This window comes from Scleropages formosus, chromosome 12 (assembly GCF_900964775.1).
Source record: "Scleropages formosus chromosome 12, fSclFor1.1, whole genome shotgun sequence".
Lineage (NCBI taxonomy): Eukaryota > Metazoa > Chordata > Actinopteri > Osteoglossiformes > Osteoglossidae > Scleropages > Scleropages formosus.
In genome coordinates, this window is record NC_041817.1 from 13,448,562 (window position 1) to 13,465,536 (window position 16,975).

Below are 16,975 nucleotides of genomic sequence, written 5' to 3' on the forward strand. Positions count from 1 at the left end.
GACCACTTTGCTTCCCAAGGGATTGTAGGGCGGAGATATTCTAGAACGCTTCATTTGTTTAAATGTTACCGTTGTTGTTAGTCAGTCAGAATTATTATTATTTAGTTTTGGATTTACTGTGGCACGAAGTAATTCTTGCTTACATAATTTTACTCAGGATTCGTTACCAGGTGCGATCTCGTTGCGTGTAAACTTATATATGTGGCGGTAATGCCACCGCGTGTTTTCTTCTATTTGCACAGTTTTCTCCAAAGTGCATTTCACAACAGCCCGAGAGCTGCAGATGCAAACGCAGGCAGCGCGAGGAGCGCAGCTTGCTGGCCGCACACTGGCGCACGTGACGCGCGCTCGAGCTCGCCGCCTTTTTCTCCGCTCGTGCAGTCCGTTGTCGTCATGCCTTTGTGTGGTCGGGGTCAGGAGCGCCTTTTGCACATGGCACAGTGTTTCTACAGAAATACTTTAATGCGCGATGGGTGGCCTCTGTTAAGGTGCAGAAGCAGTAGTACCTCTAATTTCCATACTCCCATATTGTTAGTATTTGTCTTTTTTTTTTTTTTTTTTTTTTATAAAGTGACAGCAATTTTCAGCTATTTCAATGAAATCGGTTTCATCTCTGCACATTAACAGTGCTGGGTGTGTTCAGTATTGTGAAGATTATCACTGTAAAAAGTTTTATTGCTGAAAATCACTATTTAGTTCAGGAGATTTTGACTCCTGCAAAACTGCATCTTTACCTTGCTGGATTACATGCATTTTATTTACAATTGCTGGGACTAAATAAAGTACTGTGGCCAGTTCTAAAGTTTACTTTTTGGGAGAAAAAGCTGTTTGCAAAAAAAAAAAAAAACTCACTAAAATATCCTACTTGTTACTGTGGAAATACAGACAATACTGTATAGCACAATCCAGCAATGAGATTGTTGCTTGTTAAGGTGAAGTACCCTATTCAAAGAACTGAACACTTATAAACTACATGGCATTTGATTATATAAATGTGAAAGAAGTTCAGAGATTCTTTTCAGATTCTTCTGCTTTCAATTTTCAACATGGTTCTTTATAACGAATTTAAGACAGATGACTGATGGTCAGAATAAAAAAAACTTTCTTTAAAAAAAAAATTAATAATCCTGACCCAGTCACTGCTCAGTTTATTAAATTTGCAGGCATTACAAAATCAGTATGTTATTGCTGCTTGAGCCTTCGGAGAAAATGGGCTTTTGTGCAAGGACTGTGTGTTGGTTATAAGAGCCTTGCAGTAAGTGGTGTTTCAGCAATTTACGTGCCTGTGCGGTACACTGCTGCAGCATGAGGGCAGTATAATGCCTTTTGTTACAGGCTTTTGTCATTATAACTAACACCTTGGACTTTGTATTTGTTAATATTTTGATTAAATTGCTCCAATAAAAAAATTGTCCGGCTCGCGTACGGCTTAACACTGCAAGTCGCTTTGGAAAAAAGCATCAACTAAGTGAAGAAAATGTCCTGGTTCTGTGTATCAGTGATGTTGCTCAAAGGTGTTCTCCAGCATTTTGATGGTTAGGTGAGGATGGCAGTGGAGGCAGCCCTGCCTGAGCTCCTGTCTATGTTTATGTGCTGGTTACATATTAACAATGCACACAAAATGTCCAAATTTTGTTTTATCTGATTGGCTGTTTACTTCAAGCGTATTGCACATGTTTCAGAATGCACACACCATTGCTAGACTCTAAAATACAGAGTAATTAAATCCAAATGTTTTCATACATTTCCAATGCAAACTATTCATCTAAACATCTTTACAGTACATCTATTTTATTTTTTAGTATTAGACAAAATGAGTTAGAACTCCAAATGCATTACTTGAACCTTACTAGAATTGTTCTGCGGGTACAAAAGTGTGTAAAATAATTTTAAAAAGTTCTTCTGTTGTGTGGAGTACAGAAAGTATGAGTAAGATCTGTTTTAAAAAAAAGGTGTTTTCTAAATGCCATTTTCAGCTGATCTTTTTGCAGCTGCAGCTTTTCATTAAAATGAACGTGTAATCTGTACAGACATCTAGGATTTGTCACATAAATACATAAATCTACCACCAGCAAAAGTCCTTTCCCTGATTCCATTCAGACCCCTCCTGGAATCCCACGATCTCGTCACGCAAGTGAGGAATCATCATCCGAAACACTCAGTCAGCACCCACCTCTCCATTCAATCCCATGCATCATCTTTGTGTTTTGCATGCAAGATAGAGAAGTATTAACAGTAAGTCGGCAAAAAAGAACTGTCCTTTCGCTAGTGCCGATTTGATCCAAATGCAGAGATGCTATGGAAAAGCTCCTGTTGTGGCAGTAAGTAGTGTTAGCATTTCAGCTGGATCTCAGTTGCAGGCCTTCCCACTGCTGGGTTGAGGTCTGTGTTTTAACCTGCCGTCTGTGGGATAGATTCAGTGCACGGCTGAGGGCACGTAGTCAGGGAGCTTTGTCTGAATGATTTTGGAAGGGCATTGCTTCCCCTCCTCCTGGCCTTCAGAATTCAGCTGGTCACCTCCGCAGATGTGTACGACCACACTTGGGGTGGTGGCAGTCCCAGTGTGGAGCTCGTATTTCTCACCTAAATGAAAGAGATGAAGAGCAATGCTGAAACACCAAGCTGATGTCGCTGGAGTTCAGAGGAGCGATTTAAGATCTCTTGTAGAGCAGGATGTGTTCATAGAAGCTGCGTGTAAATGGATTAACTGTTCACTTTTTTATTCCAATGTCCATTTTTATACAAATCGAGCAGCAACATAGAGTTTATACATTTAATCTGATACTTTTATTCAAAGTGATTTACAATGTTAATCTGTTTACAATTATTGACTCATTTATAGAGCTAGGTCATTTTATTGAAACAATTTAGGGTAATTGCCTTGCTCAAGGGTACTACAGCTGGAGGTAAGATTAAAACTTGTGACCTTTGGATCCAACGGCAGCAGCTCGAACCACTACACAACCAGCTACCCCACATATATCACATTTTACATGTCATCTTTTACATATAACGAAAGTACATTTCTTCAGACAGCAGGGAAAATAAGGTTTGGACTTGGGTAGACCTTTAGGTCTTACCTCCTTAGCCATTACACCACTGGCCTGCCTTCTATTGTGTATGCAGGCTTTATTTGTACACTTGTTCATGCCTTCTGTATTTATTTATTATGTAGGAGTGATTGTTGATGTGTGTGTTATAATACCTGGACCCAGGTTTGAGATGGCACCGAGAAGGTCGTAGTTGATGACGGGCGTTGCGTCCTGCACCTGCTCCCAGCCCACAGGGGGTGATGCAGGAGGGGATGTGAGGAACTGTTTATCTGGCTTCGGGGGTGCCAGTCGAGGGCTTCCTATATATACGTACTGGGTAAACCAGACAGAGAAAGGGTCAAATAAGCATTTATGCAGTTCTTGCCACCGAGTCATTGTTACTTCAAAGTATAAATAATGATGTAGATTTTTTTTTTTATCAAATAAGGAAAATCCTGCTTATTTAGGTATTTTTCACTTAGAATCACTCTTGCAATTATGATTCATATAAACCAAAAACACATTCTTAAAATTCACTTAATTAGTATCGTGCCAGAATCCGTTATCTTTCGCAGATAGTTTTTAGGAATCCAGTTACAGACAGAGCCGCTAAATATCTGATTGCAAGCAATTAGCTAGGAAGCAACAACAAAAAAACCCAGTTATACAGTACAGGACTGTAATGTAATATGTCTCTGTTCTGTGGAAGATGAAATATCTAGACGTGTCCTGCAAAGCAGGTCAGTATCAAAGCTCTCCAGACCTCTGGAGCAGGGCAGCAACACATACCCTACCCATGTAAATGAAGGTGTCAAAAATATACGAGTTAACTTAGATGTGTAAATTATGGGAATCGCAAAAATCTTTTTTCCTTAGATAGGGATAACAAGATGCCCTTGACCGGCACAGAGCGGTAACGATGAAGTCCCATCGCACCTGAGCAGCATCGTTCAAACCGGCGGAGCGCCGTAGAGCGGAGGAGTCGCAGAACACGAACCTGGGCGAAATGTAAGCGCAGCACCTTGCCGTTAAATGCGCTGTTGTGCAGCTTCGCTCGGGCCTCTGCGGCAGCCAACGCGTTACTGAAGTTGATGCGCACGTGTCGAAAGCTCCTGAAGAACTGGAACGTGACACTGCTGTCGAAGGAGCGGAACAGTGCCTCGAAGCTGACCTGAAAAAACACACACACGCAAACACAAGTGAATCACCTTACATTGACCAAGATGTTTTTCCAACCAGCTTCCGCCTTCTCTTTTCTCATAATTTTCGTTTACTTCGTCTGACACCTGTTAATAAAACTGTTATGTGAAGTGGCATGGGATCCAGCGAGAAAATGACTGAACCGTACAGTACATTTCGGTCACGGACGAGATCAGATCGGATCAGGCTGCTGGCCGGGGACAGGACGCTTGGTCCGCATCGCTAGCGCGCTGGAGTCAGCGCTAAGCCAGCAGGATCACCACGGTGCGCTCGTCAGGATCGACCGCCGGCTTTACCGCAAATACAAAATTACCACCTTCTCCAAAACAGGGCCTCCCGAGTCCCTGACCGCAATTACAAATGTGCGTCCTTCGTTTGGACGTAAAAACACTCCTGCCAAAAAACAGAGCAGTCGTCATCAGTAATCGCTGGCTTCTCGATCCCTTGCTCGGTCAGCTGCTGTAACGTCGGCCCTGTCTGCAAACACCTGTCTGCAAACGTGGCTGTGCAACGTCGGCACCTCCGCGCGTGTACGAGACGGACCGATCCTATTCATCACGTATATAGTCACAGGTCTCCCTTCGCTCATCTTCTCTCGGCACCCAATAAAAAGAGATCATTTTTCTTCTCCATCTGTTGGAAAAGCACACAGGTTTGACTATGCTGGGACTATTCTGTGTTACTATTGTACCTGGGCCTCGGGCCTGGTGAACACCTCCTGGTCCTCCGTGTAGCCGATGAGACAGAGGCGATTCCATTTCATGGTTTTCAAGTGCATGGTTGGTGCTCCGGCACACCGCTCTCCTGGTTGTATGTCGGGTCAAAGGTTGCGGGAGGCAAAGGTAGCAGAGACGAGTGCTCTGCTTTACACGGTAATAATAATAATAATAGTAATAAGCTGCGCGGCCACCTTTGGCACAAGTGACAGATCAGTGAGAAAAAGAATATCTGCAGCCGTCTCTTAGAGATGGGATTTTTTCCTGGTGCCAAGAATCCAGCTGTGCTGCAGCCCGCTGACCGGAGGCCTCGCGTCGCGTCTCGTCCGAGTCTTCTGCAGCGGCGAGGCCGTGCGGCACATATACGTCTCGTGAATTTTCCGGAGAGGGGTTCCTACGCTGCCGACAAGTGACAGGATGGTGCCGCGTTCATCCTCAGCAGGCCTCGGCCGTCCGCCTCTTATACAAAAGGCAGTGGGAGGCCCACCCCTTTCACCCGGAGACAGCCGCTCTCCTCCCCCCAGGGGCGGCGATTCGTGGCTGTCGCATGGAAGAGCTCTCTATCGAAACACACGGTCTCTCTCTGTCTCTCTCTCTCGCTCTCTCTCTCTCTCTCACACACACACACACACACACACACAGACACACACACACCACAGGCTGAAAGAGAGAATGAGAAAAAATGAAAATTAGTTCTACTGTAGAAATAGAGGAAGAGGAAGCGATAGAAAGGCAAGACAGCCAGGGGAAAAAAAAAAAAAAAGTGACACGACCTCATCATCACCGCCGCTAATCTCTGTCACCTCCCTCCCCCTCCCCCTCCCCGCACCCCCCCCACATGTTTTCCTACGAATGGAAAATCCAAATCAGCTGAGCTATACAGAGAGTCAGCTGTTAGGAAGGTGCCTGCCAGCACACTTTCCATGAGCTGTGACTACAGTCATTCTTGACCCGCGCTCTCTTGGAATTTGTTCTGTACACACGCTGGCATTGTTCCGCATTTCTAAAGCAGAAGGCAATGTCTAAAATAAAAAAAAAAAAAAAAAAAAGGAAAAAAATGGAAAATTGAAAAAAGAATCGTGCTTTCGGCAGCATTTACAGATTGTCAGATATGATATTTCACGTATGTCTCTTTCTGGCCGAGCGTGTAAATGGAACCGGTTACGAATGGGGTAAAGGGTTAGATTACACTTGAAAGGTGGTGACATGTCACCGTCCGACTCATTTTACTGGGACCGATGTCTTTTTTTCACCAGCCGGTGGTCTCTGGCAGGTTTCGGGGAGTGGCAGTCGGGCGTTCAGACGAACGAGATGAGTTCTGCCTGCTACCCTCAGAAACGTTGCTTCTCACACTTCGCGTCGCTCCATCGCACCGGCGCAGACACGTCAGCGTGGCGCCCCGGGCAACAACAACAGTGGCGCGCTAATTATAAAGGAATGAAGCGCACGGATTACAGCGTTTCTGTTCTCAATGAGGTTTTAAGGAGGATCGTGACAAATTACCCACAAAAAAGATTATGTTCCACAATGAAGCACTTGTGTGCGTGAGGGGAGAAGGCAAATTGTTCAGACATCACAGGCCTCTAACAAACGTGAGCCTCGGAGTGCCTGTGCTTAGCGTGTGTGCGTGCGTGTGGGAATCCTCCCGATTCGACGGGCGCATCGTTACTGCGTCTGTGTGCCTCGCTGCATCGACGGGGGAAGCAAATCGTCATTAAGGTTGGAAAGAAGGTAAAATAATGTGAAATGCAAGTACATGGCCATGAGGAAAGCAGTGCAGTCATTGGTTTACTTTCTTTTGCTTGTACTGGCACCTCTCCACTTTCCATATTATTCAGAATTTAAGGCCTGACTGAATACCGGTGTATTATTCAGCCGGTAAACACCAGCCGATTTATTCTAATTAATGCACCGGCTGACCGAAATTTTCGCAAACACGTCTCAGACTAAACTTGTGGGAAACCGGTCGGCATAAAAAATGTAGTTCGCCGTTTTCCACGTAACCTGACCTGCCGTCTTTAATGAATGAGACACTAAAACAGGACACCCGCTAGGCCCGTTTGGCCCATGACACAGTCTGGACTGAGCTCAAACACGCTTCCTAACTCACTTCCACACGAAAACCACCCTCGTCTTTAGCAACTGCAGGGGAAACAACGTTAGACTACCAGTAACCGGCCGAACCTCCCACCACATGAGCAACTGAAATCTTTCGATGGCAAGGGCAGAAGGTTTAAAAGTGGGCTTTCCGAGGCCCGGAAGCATTCGGAGACCTTGTTATTTTACGGAGAGCGAAGTGCGCCTTCCTTTCGGACTGTGCCTGGCTCCTCGTGCCGGCGAGGGAATGTAGGTGCTTTCTGAGAAGCGCTCTGCGTGCCGCAGTAACGGTGAGTCATCTAGTGTGTCACTGAATGCACAGTACACTCCTGCCCCTCTATTGTGTGCGGTATATTGATACAAACCTTCTTGTAAAAAGACTGTGCAAAAATAACCGATGTGAACGGTTAATGCTTTGCTCACCGAAACATCCACAGTTCTTATCCACCGTTTTCCTTGCGGCTTTTGCCTCTGTCATCTGTGGGCTGTAAATGTATGTAAGTGTGTGGCAGTAATAAACATAGTACAGGTCCTTTACCAAGCCATGCTCAGATCAAAACCCAAACTCTTACACACACACACATTTTCAGAACCGCTTGTCCCGTACGGGGTCACGGGGAACCGGAGCCTACCCGGCAACACAGGGCGTAAGGCCTGAGGGGGAAGGGGACACACCCAGGACGGGACGCCAGTCCGTCGCAAGGTACCCCAAGCGGGACTCGAACCCCAGACCCACCGGACAGCAGGACTGCGGTCCAACCCACTGCGCCACCGCACCCCCTGCCGAACTCTTACATATATTCCTTTATCAGGCGCTTCTTCTCCAAAGCGACTTCCAATGAACTCTATGTAGTGTCATCAGCCCACACACCTTATTCACCGCAGTGACTTACAGTCCTAGATACACTACTTACACTGGGTCACTCATCCATACATCAGTGGAACACACACACACTCTCTCTGTCACTCACACACTATGGGGAACCTGAACAGCATGTCTTTGGAGTGTGGGAGGAAACCAGAGCACCCCAGAGAAAACCCACGTGGACACGGGGAGAACATCTGAACTCCACAGAGACTAAGGGGAGGGTCAAACCCAGGTCCTCTCGCAGCACCCAAGTGTTGTGAGACAGCAACGTTACTCGGTGTGCCACCGCGCCGCCCTCTCGTAAAGCAGGAAATGAATCACAGTTTGCAGCTCTCCCCAAATTCCCAGCTAACACGCTCAGTATTTCCAGCCATATTCCCACTTTGAGCCATTAGCATTTTATGACAAATTTGTAACATGCAAACAACTGACCCCGTAAGGCTTGACCAAAGGTTACCGCCCTGTCATTCTTCCATCCTAAGAATCTTCCGGACTTGTGGAAAAACACAGCGTTCTCGGCGACTCAGACTGGAACAATGTTATGTAAACAAAAATACCCACATTACTCACATGTTCTCTGCTCATGTTAATTTGAGATAATGCTTTTGAGATTGAGGACTAAGGAACAAACACACAAGAAACGCAGTTACTCTCGGGGACAACTGAGTCACACCGAATCTGAGGAAATTTCAATAACTATTTCCCCACACTTACCTTCTCTGAAGAACAGGAAATTTCTACCGCCAGAACAAATTTTTTCTGTCGGGGTTTGAAAATCTCAAACAGATGACTGCCATGGAAATATTCCATGGACATTCCAAGTTATGAATATCAATAAAGATAAAGGGGTACAATAAAATAAAACTCTGAGGCCGTTTATCTTTTATTATAGCAATATAAAATATAGGAAGAGATCATTTTTCACTATGTATAAAGTTATACTATTAAAGCGGAAAGAAAAATTTTTCATATTAATGATTGCTTCAATAAAATGACCATTTACAATAACTTTAATAATTACCATGCCATAAAAATATCTCTGTTTTTTTCTGTTAAAATGTTCTGGAATTGGATGACTGGAAGGATTAGTTATACTGTTTGCCTTCCTCCTGACTACTTCACACAGCAAATGGCAATAAAAGAAAAAATGGAAAAAAAAAAAAACAGCTGTGGAAAAATAATTATAGTTCAAAGTCTTAACCATCACGGACACATGCAGCAGAATGACACAGAAATTCACAACCTTTGTAGCGTGAATCTGGTAGCGGGAACATAGCAGAATAAGGTTCCGTGTTTTTTTTTCTTTTTTTCTTTTCTTATTACATTCCTATAACCCATTCTGTTCAGCCTTTGAAAAACAAACATGTAACATTCAAACACAAATTAACGACTTTAGCATTGTGTTCACACAATGCACCGGCAAAATAGAGTATTTGCTACCCATCAGTGCCGATTGTGTGTGTGCACATGAGGGAACTGAAATGTCCTACAGAACTAGAAGGGTTTCAGCTCACGGGACGGAATGGCTGCGAAAGGGACTGCTTATATGTGATCTCGTGGTACACATCTGTTTTGTGTACTTAATTTTTTCCTTTCTTCAGCAGGTGTACATGGACTGATGATAGATTATTAGATGATCTTATTAGAGAAATTAAACATATTAAAAACACACAAGTGGAAAAATCCAGCGTCATAACTGTAAACTCAGTTTATAACATATATCGGGGAGAAAAAAGAAAAAAAAAAAACAGTGGACCTAAAATCTGGGTGAAACATCCAGTGAACAGCACCTGATTGAGATATACAGAGAGTCTGCTAACTGTGAAATAAAATATTGAAATAGTGAAAAAGCTGAAGTTTTGCTGCACATGTTTTCCTGACTCATGTTTCTTAATAGTGTTCTGTTTTCAGCTGTTTACCTATTTCAACACCAGAGACAGCTTTTGTTCGGTTAAAGAAGCACTCCACTATAAAATCTAACTTGTGACTAAGAGCTGTGACCTTACCCAAGTGGAAAGTGTAGCCTGAGCTACATACTGAGCTAAATCTGAGTCCTGCTGCATATCACTCTTCTGCGTATAGTGGACCTCCATGCCCGCTCATCGTCATTTCCTGTTTTTCCTGTTCAAAGGAATATTCCAGTCGTTTGCTGATGCTGATGCTGCAGCCCTGACCCCTATGGAAGAGTCTCTGTGCAATGTTCTGCTTGCTGGTGGATTGCCAAAGACATTTAGAACAAAATACACGATCCAGAAGGATCATCACATTAATGGAACGGCCGATTGTCAAGTGACATAAAAGACAGTCCCTCATCCTTATTCATTCCCGACTCAAAGAGACACGCTCGCTTCTCAGATGTCATTAATGCCGACACCTATGAAGTAAAACAATGGTCAGTGGAATATTATATCTTTTCCTTCATTGTTCACTTCCCCCATTGCTTTCAGCAACATGCTCTTTTCTATAGTGTAGGATGTGGGGTAAGGATTTTGGAGTTCACACTGTGGAGGCCTGCAAAATTATAGTGGGATCATTTTCGTCATAGGATTTATGTGTAATTGTAAAGCAAGTCACCAGATTGATGTGATTGACAGAGCACTACAGAGTACTACACTACTAACTTTAAAATCTTCGTCATAACTCAACATTTCCTTTCTCCCCTACCCCATAATATCCCCACGACCAGCTGGAATTATTTGATAAACAGGCCCCGTATATTGATGAGGCACATACATGATAAATATAGTTTTCCATTTCATTCTTATAGTGTGTAAAACACAAACATGGAATATATCTATGTATAACTCTAAGTCTGTCATAGCACAGTTATGCTGTAAAAACCCTGGTGTGCAATTTCCATTGCTATTGAAACTGTTCATTATAAATTAAATTCAAACAAAAACAAACACACACACACACACACACACACACACACTTTCAGAACCGCTTGTCCCTTACGGGGTCACGGGGAACCGGAGCCTACCCGGCAACACAGGGCGTAAGGCCGGAGGGGGAGGGGACACACCCAGGACGGGACACCAGTCCGCCGCAAGGCACCCCAAGCGGGATTCGAACCCCAGACCCACTGGAGAGCAGGACTGTGGTCCAGCCCACTGCGCCACTGCACCCCCTCTGACAAAAACAAACAAGGAAACAAATTAAAAAGAAAAAGCTGTGATTTTTCTTAAACAAAATAATTTATGTAGTGTTACATCCCATAATGTAAAATAGTAATGTCATGTACTTACAGTTTTTGTAAGAAGACAGGCTGGAATCTGTATTTGCTACTCGGAAAGCATTTCACATGTTTCTTGTACTGGCAGAGAAGTGTCTTTGTCATCTCTTAACATGTACTCATTGTCTTAGCTAATTTACCAAATTAATTCATCCAGGGACTATTGTTCAGCAACTTTTGATTAAACATCCTTATAGGGTGAGACACAAATGACTAATTCGCGGTGTTAGTCCATTTTGGTATAGCTATCGACACACACAGTCACCAGCTAAGTACAATAATCACAAAACATCTTTCCTGGGTAAGATGTGTTTAGGTTTCCTACATGATTATGCATAACTGCAGCTGTTCAGATATTATATAAATAGAGAGAAGCATGAGTGTGCATATGGCACAAGGAGGTCAAGTCAGTGTTTCACAGCTTAACCCCTTAGTGCTTCCGAATATCACTCAAACCACGATCATTAATTTACCTATAAATACTATCATGTTTAGGGAATTAAGAAAGTACTTTGAACTTGGGGCCCTGGCAGAAACAAATGGTAATTGATGGAGGTAATGCCCTCTTACTTGTGTCATAAACCATGAAAGGCCTGCTTTGTGATAATTTTTTTCAGTTGAAAATATAACGACCATTTAAAATTTATATTGCGTATTTTTTTAGTACTTTCATTTGCTTGTTGATTTGAAATGTGAAGTATGGTGGCGTGTGCCTCGGAGCATTGTGTAGGGGGAAAGGTCGACTTACGTGTGACTGTGTGATAAGTTTGCTTGATTGTACTCTGCTCTAATAGAGAAAAACAACAGTTTTGTTGTATTTCTCAGAAACCAGTCATGAGTTCAAAATCCAGGTCATTTTCTCATCTCCTGAGCAGTTCTGCCTGACTTCTGTGCAGTATTGAAGTTATCAACATATGTTATCTGCAAAGCGTTTGTCAAGAGCAGAACATTGTTAATGTTTAAATTGTTCTGAACCTTTTACAAAAACATCAGTTGTTCTGCTAAATGGTTGTGCACATTGAACGACTGGACTAAATAAACTACCAGTGATGTCAGTGATTTCAGCTTATCTAAATTTACACTAATGTTTTGTACATTTATCTTTATATATGGTGTGTGTTAATAAGTCGGCCCATAAATTGTGACCTTTATTAATAAACATCGGTCATCTGAAAGACCGGGTTACATACGTAGCCCTGCAAATACATGGCTATGCTTGAATGCATTCAGGAAATGGCTAATGATAATTTGCAAGATGAAAAATTGGGGAACGAGAGACATCTGTTGGGCATAGTTTGTGCATTTCCACTGTAAATCACAGCTAGGAAAACACCAAGAACACTGGCCTAAACACATGATTTTTTTTTTTTTTTGGGTAAAGTAATAGTTTAGCAGGCACCATAGCATATGTTAAATATTTAAACACAAATGCACTCATCTGAGATGAGACACTGCTACCTGTCAAAAGAATCTGTTGTAGCAGGAGGAGAAGGAAGTCTAGGCTGGAACCATTACTCCACGGACCAGGATTTGAATCCCTAATGCTTCCATAGTATAGAACTTGAAAATTACTACTGTAGTAAAAATGATCCTATTGTTGTAAAATTCTTAATGCTTTTATATGTAACATCAGCTAAATAGTGCACAATAATACCAGATCATAAGTGTCAGCATTTAACACTCAGTGTTTAAGTGTCTTCGGAGCTATATTTCTTTTCCCATCTGGGATTCTGAAAAGTTAAAAGTATGTACTATATTTACTTTAACTGCAGGGGAATGTGTTCATTAGACTCAATGCATGACTTGTGCACTCTGGGAGTGATTTGTTGCACCTGAGTGTCCAGCCTGGGTTGGACTTCTTGCAAAAGTGTTTATTCTATGGAATATGTCATTTTATAATTGTACTCCCATTGCAATACTATCACAGAAATGTTCTGAGTAAGTACACACACACACATACACACACACACACACACACACACACACACACACACACACACGCACACACGGGGAACAGGCCAAAAAATGATAAAAAAATTAAAAAATCCAGAACCACTAATTTAACTAAATTTGCAAACAGCCTTGATCGTTTTAAAACCGAAATTGCATATAATTATAGAAATTTTGAATTATGCACATTGTTTGGTTTTGATTACCTAACTGATGTTTCCATATAATGACAAAAAAAGTTTTAGTGTTACAAAGTTGCACATTATACAGCCACTGGAAAAAAAAAAAAAATTGTAAGTTTTCCCTCTTTGTTTTGTATGTTAATACTGCATCTTTTAATTTGTCTGTGTCTGATGTTGGAGATTAAGTGCAGCTGAACGAAAAGGTTAGCAAAGGTATGACATGTTTTTTATTTTTCAGAATAAAACGTGTTTCATTTCTGCTTAAGTAATGCGATTATGTTGCACTCCTACTTCTCGATGGCTGTCCAGGAGTAATAACGTGATAGGAGGAATGATTTGAGTAATTAATGGCAATGATTTATTGTGTTAACTCACAAAGAATAGCACTAGGTAATGGGGCAACGCGCAGGACAAATTTATTAAGTCTGGGTCTATGGGAGAGATTGTCCGCAGTCTCTATTGGTTTTTCCCACCAGCTCCAGCGGCACCAGCGAGCACTTAAAAGCTTGGCTGCAATTACCTTGTTAAAACATCACCTGGGCAACAACAGGATTGACAGCTGCTTGGCCTGCACATCCCCATCATTTATTACAGTACTGTTTCTATGGCGCTCTCTTAGAATTTAATGTGAGCATGTGAATGTAAGATAAAAGAGGGGTAAAGGATGTAAAAGGAGAATGGGAAGAGGAAAATTGAGAGAAAAGAAATAACACAAGAGAATGTTTCAAGACTGAACCTGTACTGCAGATTGTCCATTAAGACCATAATAAAGCTTGTTGGAAATTATGGTCATCACAGCATATTTCCCACAATTTCACTGTAGTCGAACACTGATTTTATGTTGATCAGTTCATGGCTATATTCCATATAGCCTTTTTTACTGCAATGAATACTGAGATTGCTGTACAAAAATAACGTTCTGTTTATTTTGTAGTATGCATTGTTATTTATTTTGAGTTGTACAGACACATCTCACTCGTGGGTTAAGAGTTTCATATACAGTGTGACTGGTACACAAGTCAAAAGTGTTCATTGGCAGCCGTGTCAGTACTGTTATTAATCACCTCTTAAAAAGGTCTTCGTCAGGGTTGCCTAGCATCATTATGCAGCGTTGCCAAGTGTCAACATTTCGGGAGCAAAGGATATCCTCAGAAAGTGCAAGGTGGAGGGATTGATGGGTGCTTCTCAGGTCAAAGGTCAGTTCTGGGAGCAGTACTTCCAGAAACAAACTGCGAGAGAAAGAGCATGGGCGATGAGAGCATGAGAACCACAAACAACACAATTGTTTATTGTGCATGGAAAGCTGTCAAAAACTTTCTGACTCTTCTGACTCTTACCTCTCTTGTTGGGTTTCTTTGCTGGCTGAGACATAGACTTCTTGAACCCTTTCCCACCCACGACATTACGGTCTAACGAGTGATCGCTGGGTTGCGACGTTGTTCCGCCATCATCCACAGGGGGTGCTGTGGAGGTTCGCTGAGCTTCCTCTGACACAACCTGTACGAACAACGGACATATGCAGTGTACCTCCACTGACCAAAAAAACTCTCTAGATGGGGAGTTGGTCTATTTGGACAATATGACAAGCATCAATTTTAACTCTAATAAGATAGATAGATAGATAGATAGATAGATAGATAGATAGATAGATAGATAGATAGAAAACCAATATAATCATACTTACTTCTTATTTTAATGTGTATTAATATTCAATATGACACAGAAACAGAAAACGATAGATGTAAACTCAGTGTCTTAGTTACTTACAACTTTGTTTTTCTTCCCTGATCCCCGAACATTAGCTGCAACACGAAGGAAGCATTTACATTTACATTTATACATTTTGCAGATGGTTTTCTCCAAAGTGACGTACATCTCATAGAAAATACAATTTATGCATTAAATTATGAGGAAGAGAGATAGCTGCAGGTGTGTGATTCTTCAAGTAAGTTTGTTTCTTTCCACCATATGCACCGATGTTTATCACACGAGTAGATGAATAAAACTCAGAGCAGTGCTTAGTTTTAAATATGCGTGTGTTATCGGTAGTGTGTGCACACATATGTGGCTGTGTGTCCCCTACCCCGTGGCATTAAAGTGATCCTGCTGTTCAAGCTTCTGTTCAGGGACTTGTTGAGTTCCTCCAGAGAAGTCAGCATCTTTAAGATCTTCTCTCGTCTATTTAAGCCAATTGGTGCTGCCACAATCTTCCCCCGTCTCTCTGGACCGGTCTGCTCTAGGCCTGGGTTGTGCCTTTCACCTCAAAAACAGAAAAACACGCAAAGTAATTTTATGTGATGCTCAGTAATTACATCTATTCTAATTTTAAAGGAATTCACATTATTAAATACATATAGAGACTACATTCTTTTTCTCAGTTTTGTGATCACTAGACTCAAGTTTTTTCTCAACTGAATAAGTATTAAATTAAGACTTCAGGAGACAGCAAAACAGTTGAATTGCAATAAGTAACAGGAAAACAAATCTGACTAGGTCAAAACATAAAAGCCTTTTTTCATTAGCCCAGCATATTCAATTAAAATGAATATCAGTTAACTCATTATATCAAAAAGCAGCCAAAATTGAATTTTTGTGTAACTGATGGTTTGAAGCCAAGGCTCCAATGATGCGTTGCTCTTGGGTGAAATGCTCATGGTTGTGAAAAACCCCAGTCTCCACACACCTAAGAGTGCACCAAAAAAAGAAACATTTCAGGAATAATTTTCCTACACATCAAATTCTTTTTAATGCTGTAACTCTTACTGTACGTCTCTATTTACACAATCCTAAATCACTCCCTCTCCTGCCGCGAACACTTATCAACAGTATGACTTGTACTCCTAAGTTGTTATCTCTTATTTGGGTTGCTAGATACACAGAAAACCAAGTAAATTCTAGTGGAATTACAGATTTTAAGGATTTACGCTTACATTCACCACACATTTTTATCCATCCATTCATCTGAAGATACAGTTGGAGAAAGTGAACAGGGTAACCAACACAAGCAGATATGGTATGTAGAGTAAACACAATAAACCCGTGTTTAATCTATTCTATGTAGAATCCTCCGGTTAAAATCCAGACTAATCCCAAATTCTCTGTCAAGTTAATATCTCCAAGACAAGGTTTCTGTACATGAGGAGCTCATTCTGAACCAGAGGACACAAGTTCACTTTTCCAGGGTAACATTTAACTTCAAGAGTTGGGGTTTGAGGCCTTACTTCTCCCCTTCTTTTCACTGTTTTGCCATGGTTCAGCCTAGGCATTAATTTAATCTTCACATTAATGTAGAGCTTTGTGGCAAAAAGTTGCTCTAAATGTTGTTTTATTGCAGCTGACCGTACATTGAGGTTTGAACAAGCTTTACTAACACGCCATCAGAGCAACGGTTTCATCATCAGAAATACTGCTTCAATCCACAGTCACGTTCAAGTTGGAGATGAACCTTGTAGAGCAGCACTCCAATGTCACCAACACATCAGGACTTCCAGACGTTTGTTTAGAACGGAAGTCAGTCAGATCAGATCCTTAAGCCAACAGAACTCTCCTGTCCATCTTGCAGAAAAGTCCATTCTTTCCAAAGATGACTGACATGCTGTTGTTTTGCAAAGTTCTGACTTTGCCGAGCTCTGAAGAGCCCCGATAGTTTTGACTGTGAAACTTTCCAGATGCGCTATATTTAAATGTTATTATGT

The 16,975-nt window shown here is 41.9% G+C and overlaps 1 protein-coding gene across 1 annotated transcript; it reads right to left on the bottom strand.

Annotated features, from left to right (window-relative positions):
* Positions 1-1,635: 1,635 nt before the first annotated feature.
* rcan1a (regulator of calcineurin 1a) lies at positions 1,636-5,643 on the bottom strand. The gene is made up of 4 exons (XM_018757740.2): positions 4,924-5,643; positions 4,030-4,203; positions 3,206-3,365; positions 1,636-2,583 (listed from the first exon to the last, which is right to left on the bottom strand). Exons 1-4 carry the CDS (start codon positions 5,008-5,010, stop codon positions 2,417-2,419), a joined length of 588 nt encoding a protein of 195 aa, XP_018613256.1. The 5' UTR covers positions 5,011-5,643; the 3' UTR covers positions 1,636-2,416.
* Between the last annotated feature and the right edge of the window lie 11,332 nt (positions 5,644-16,975).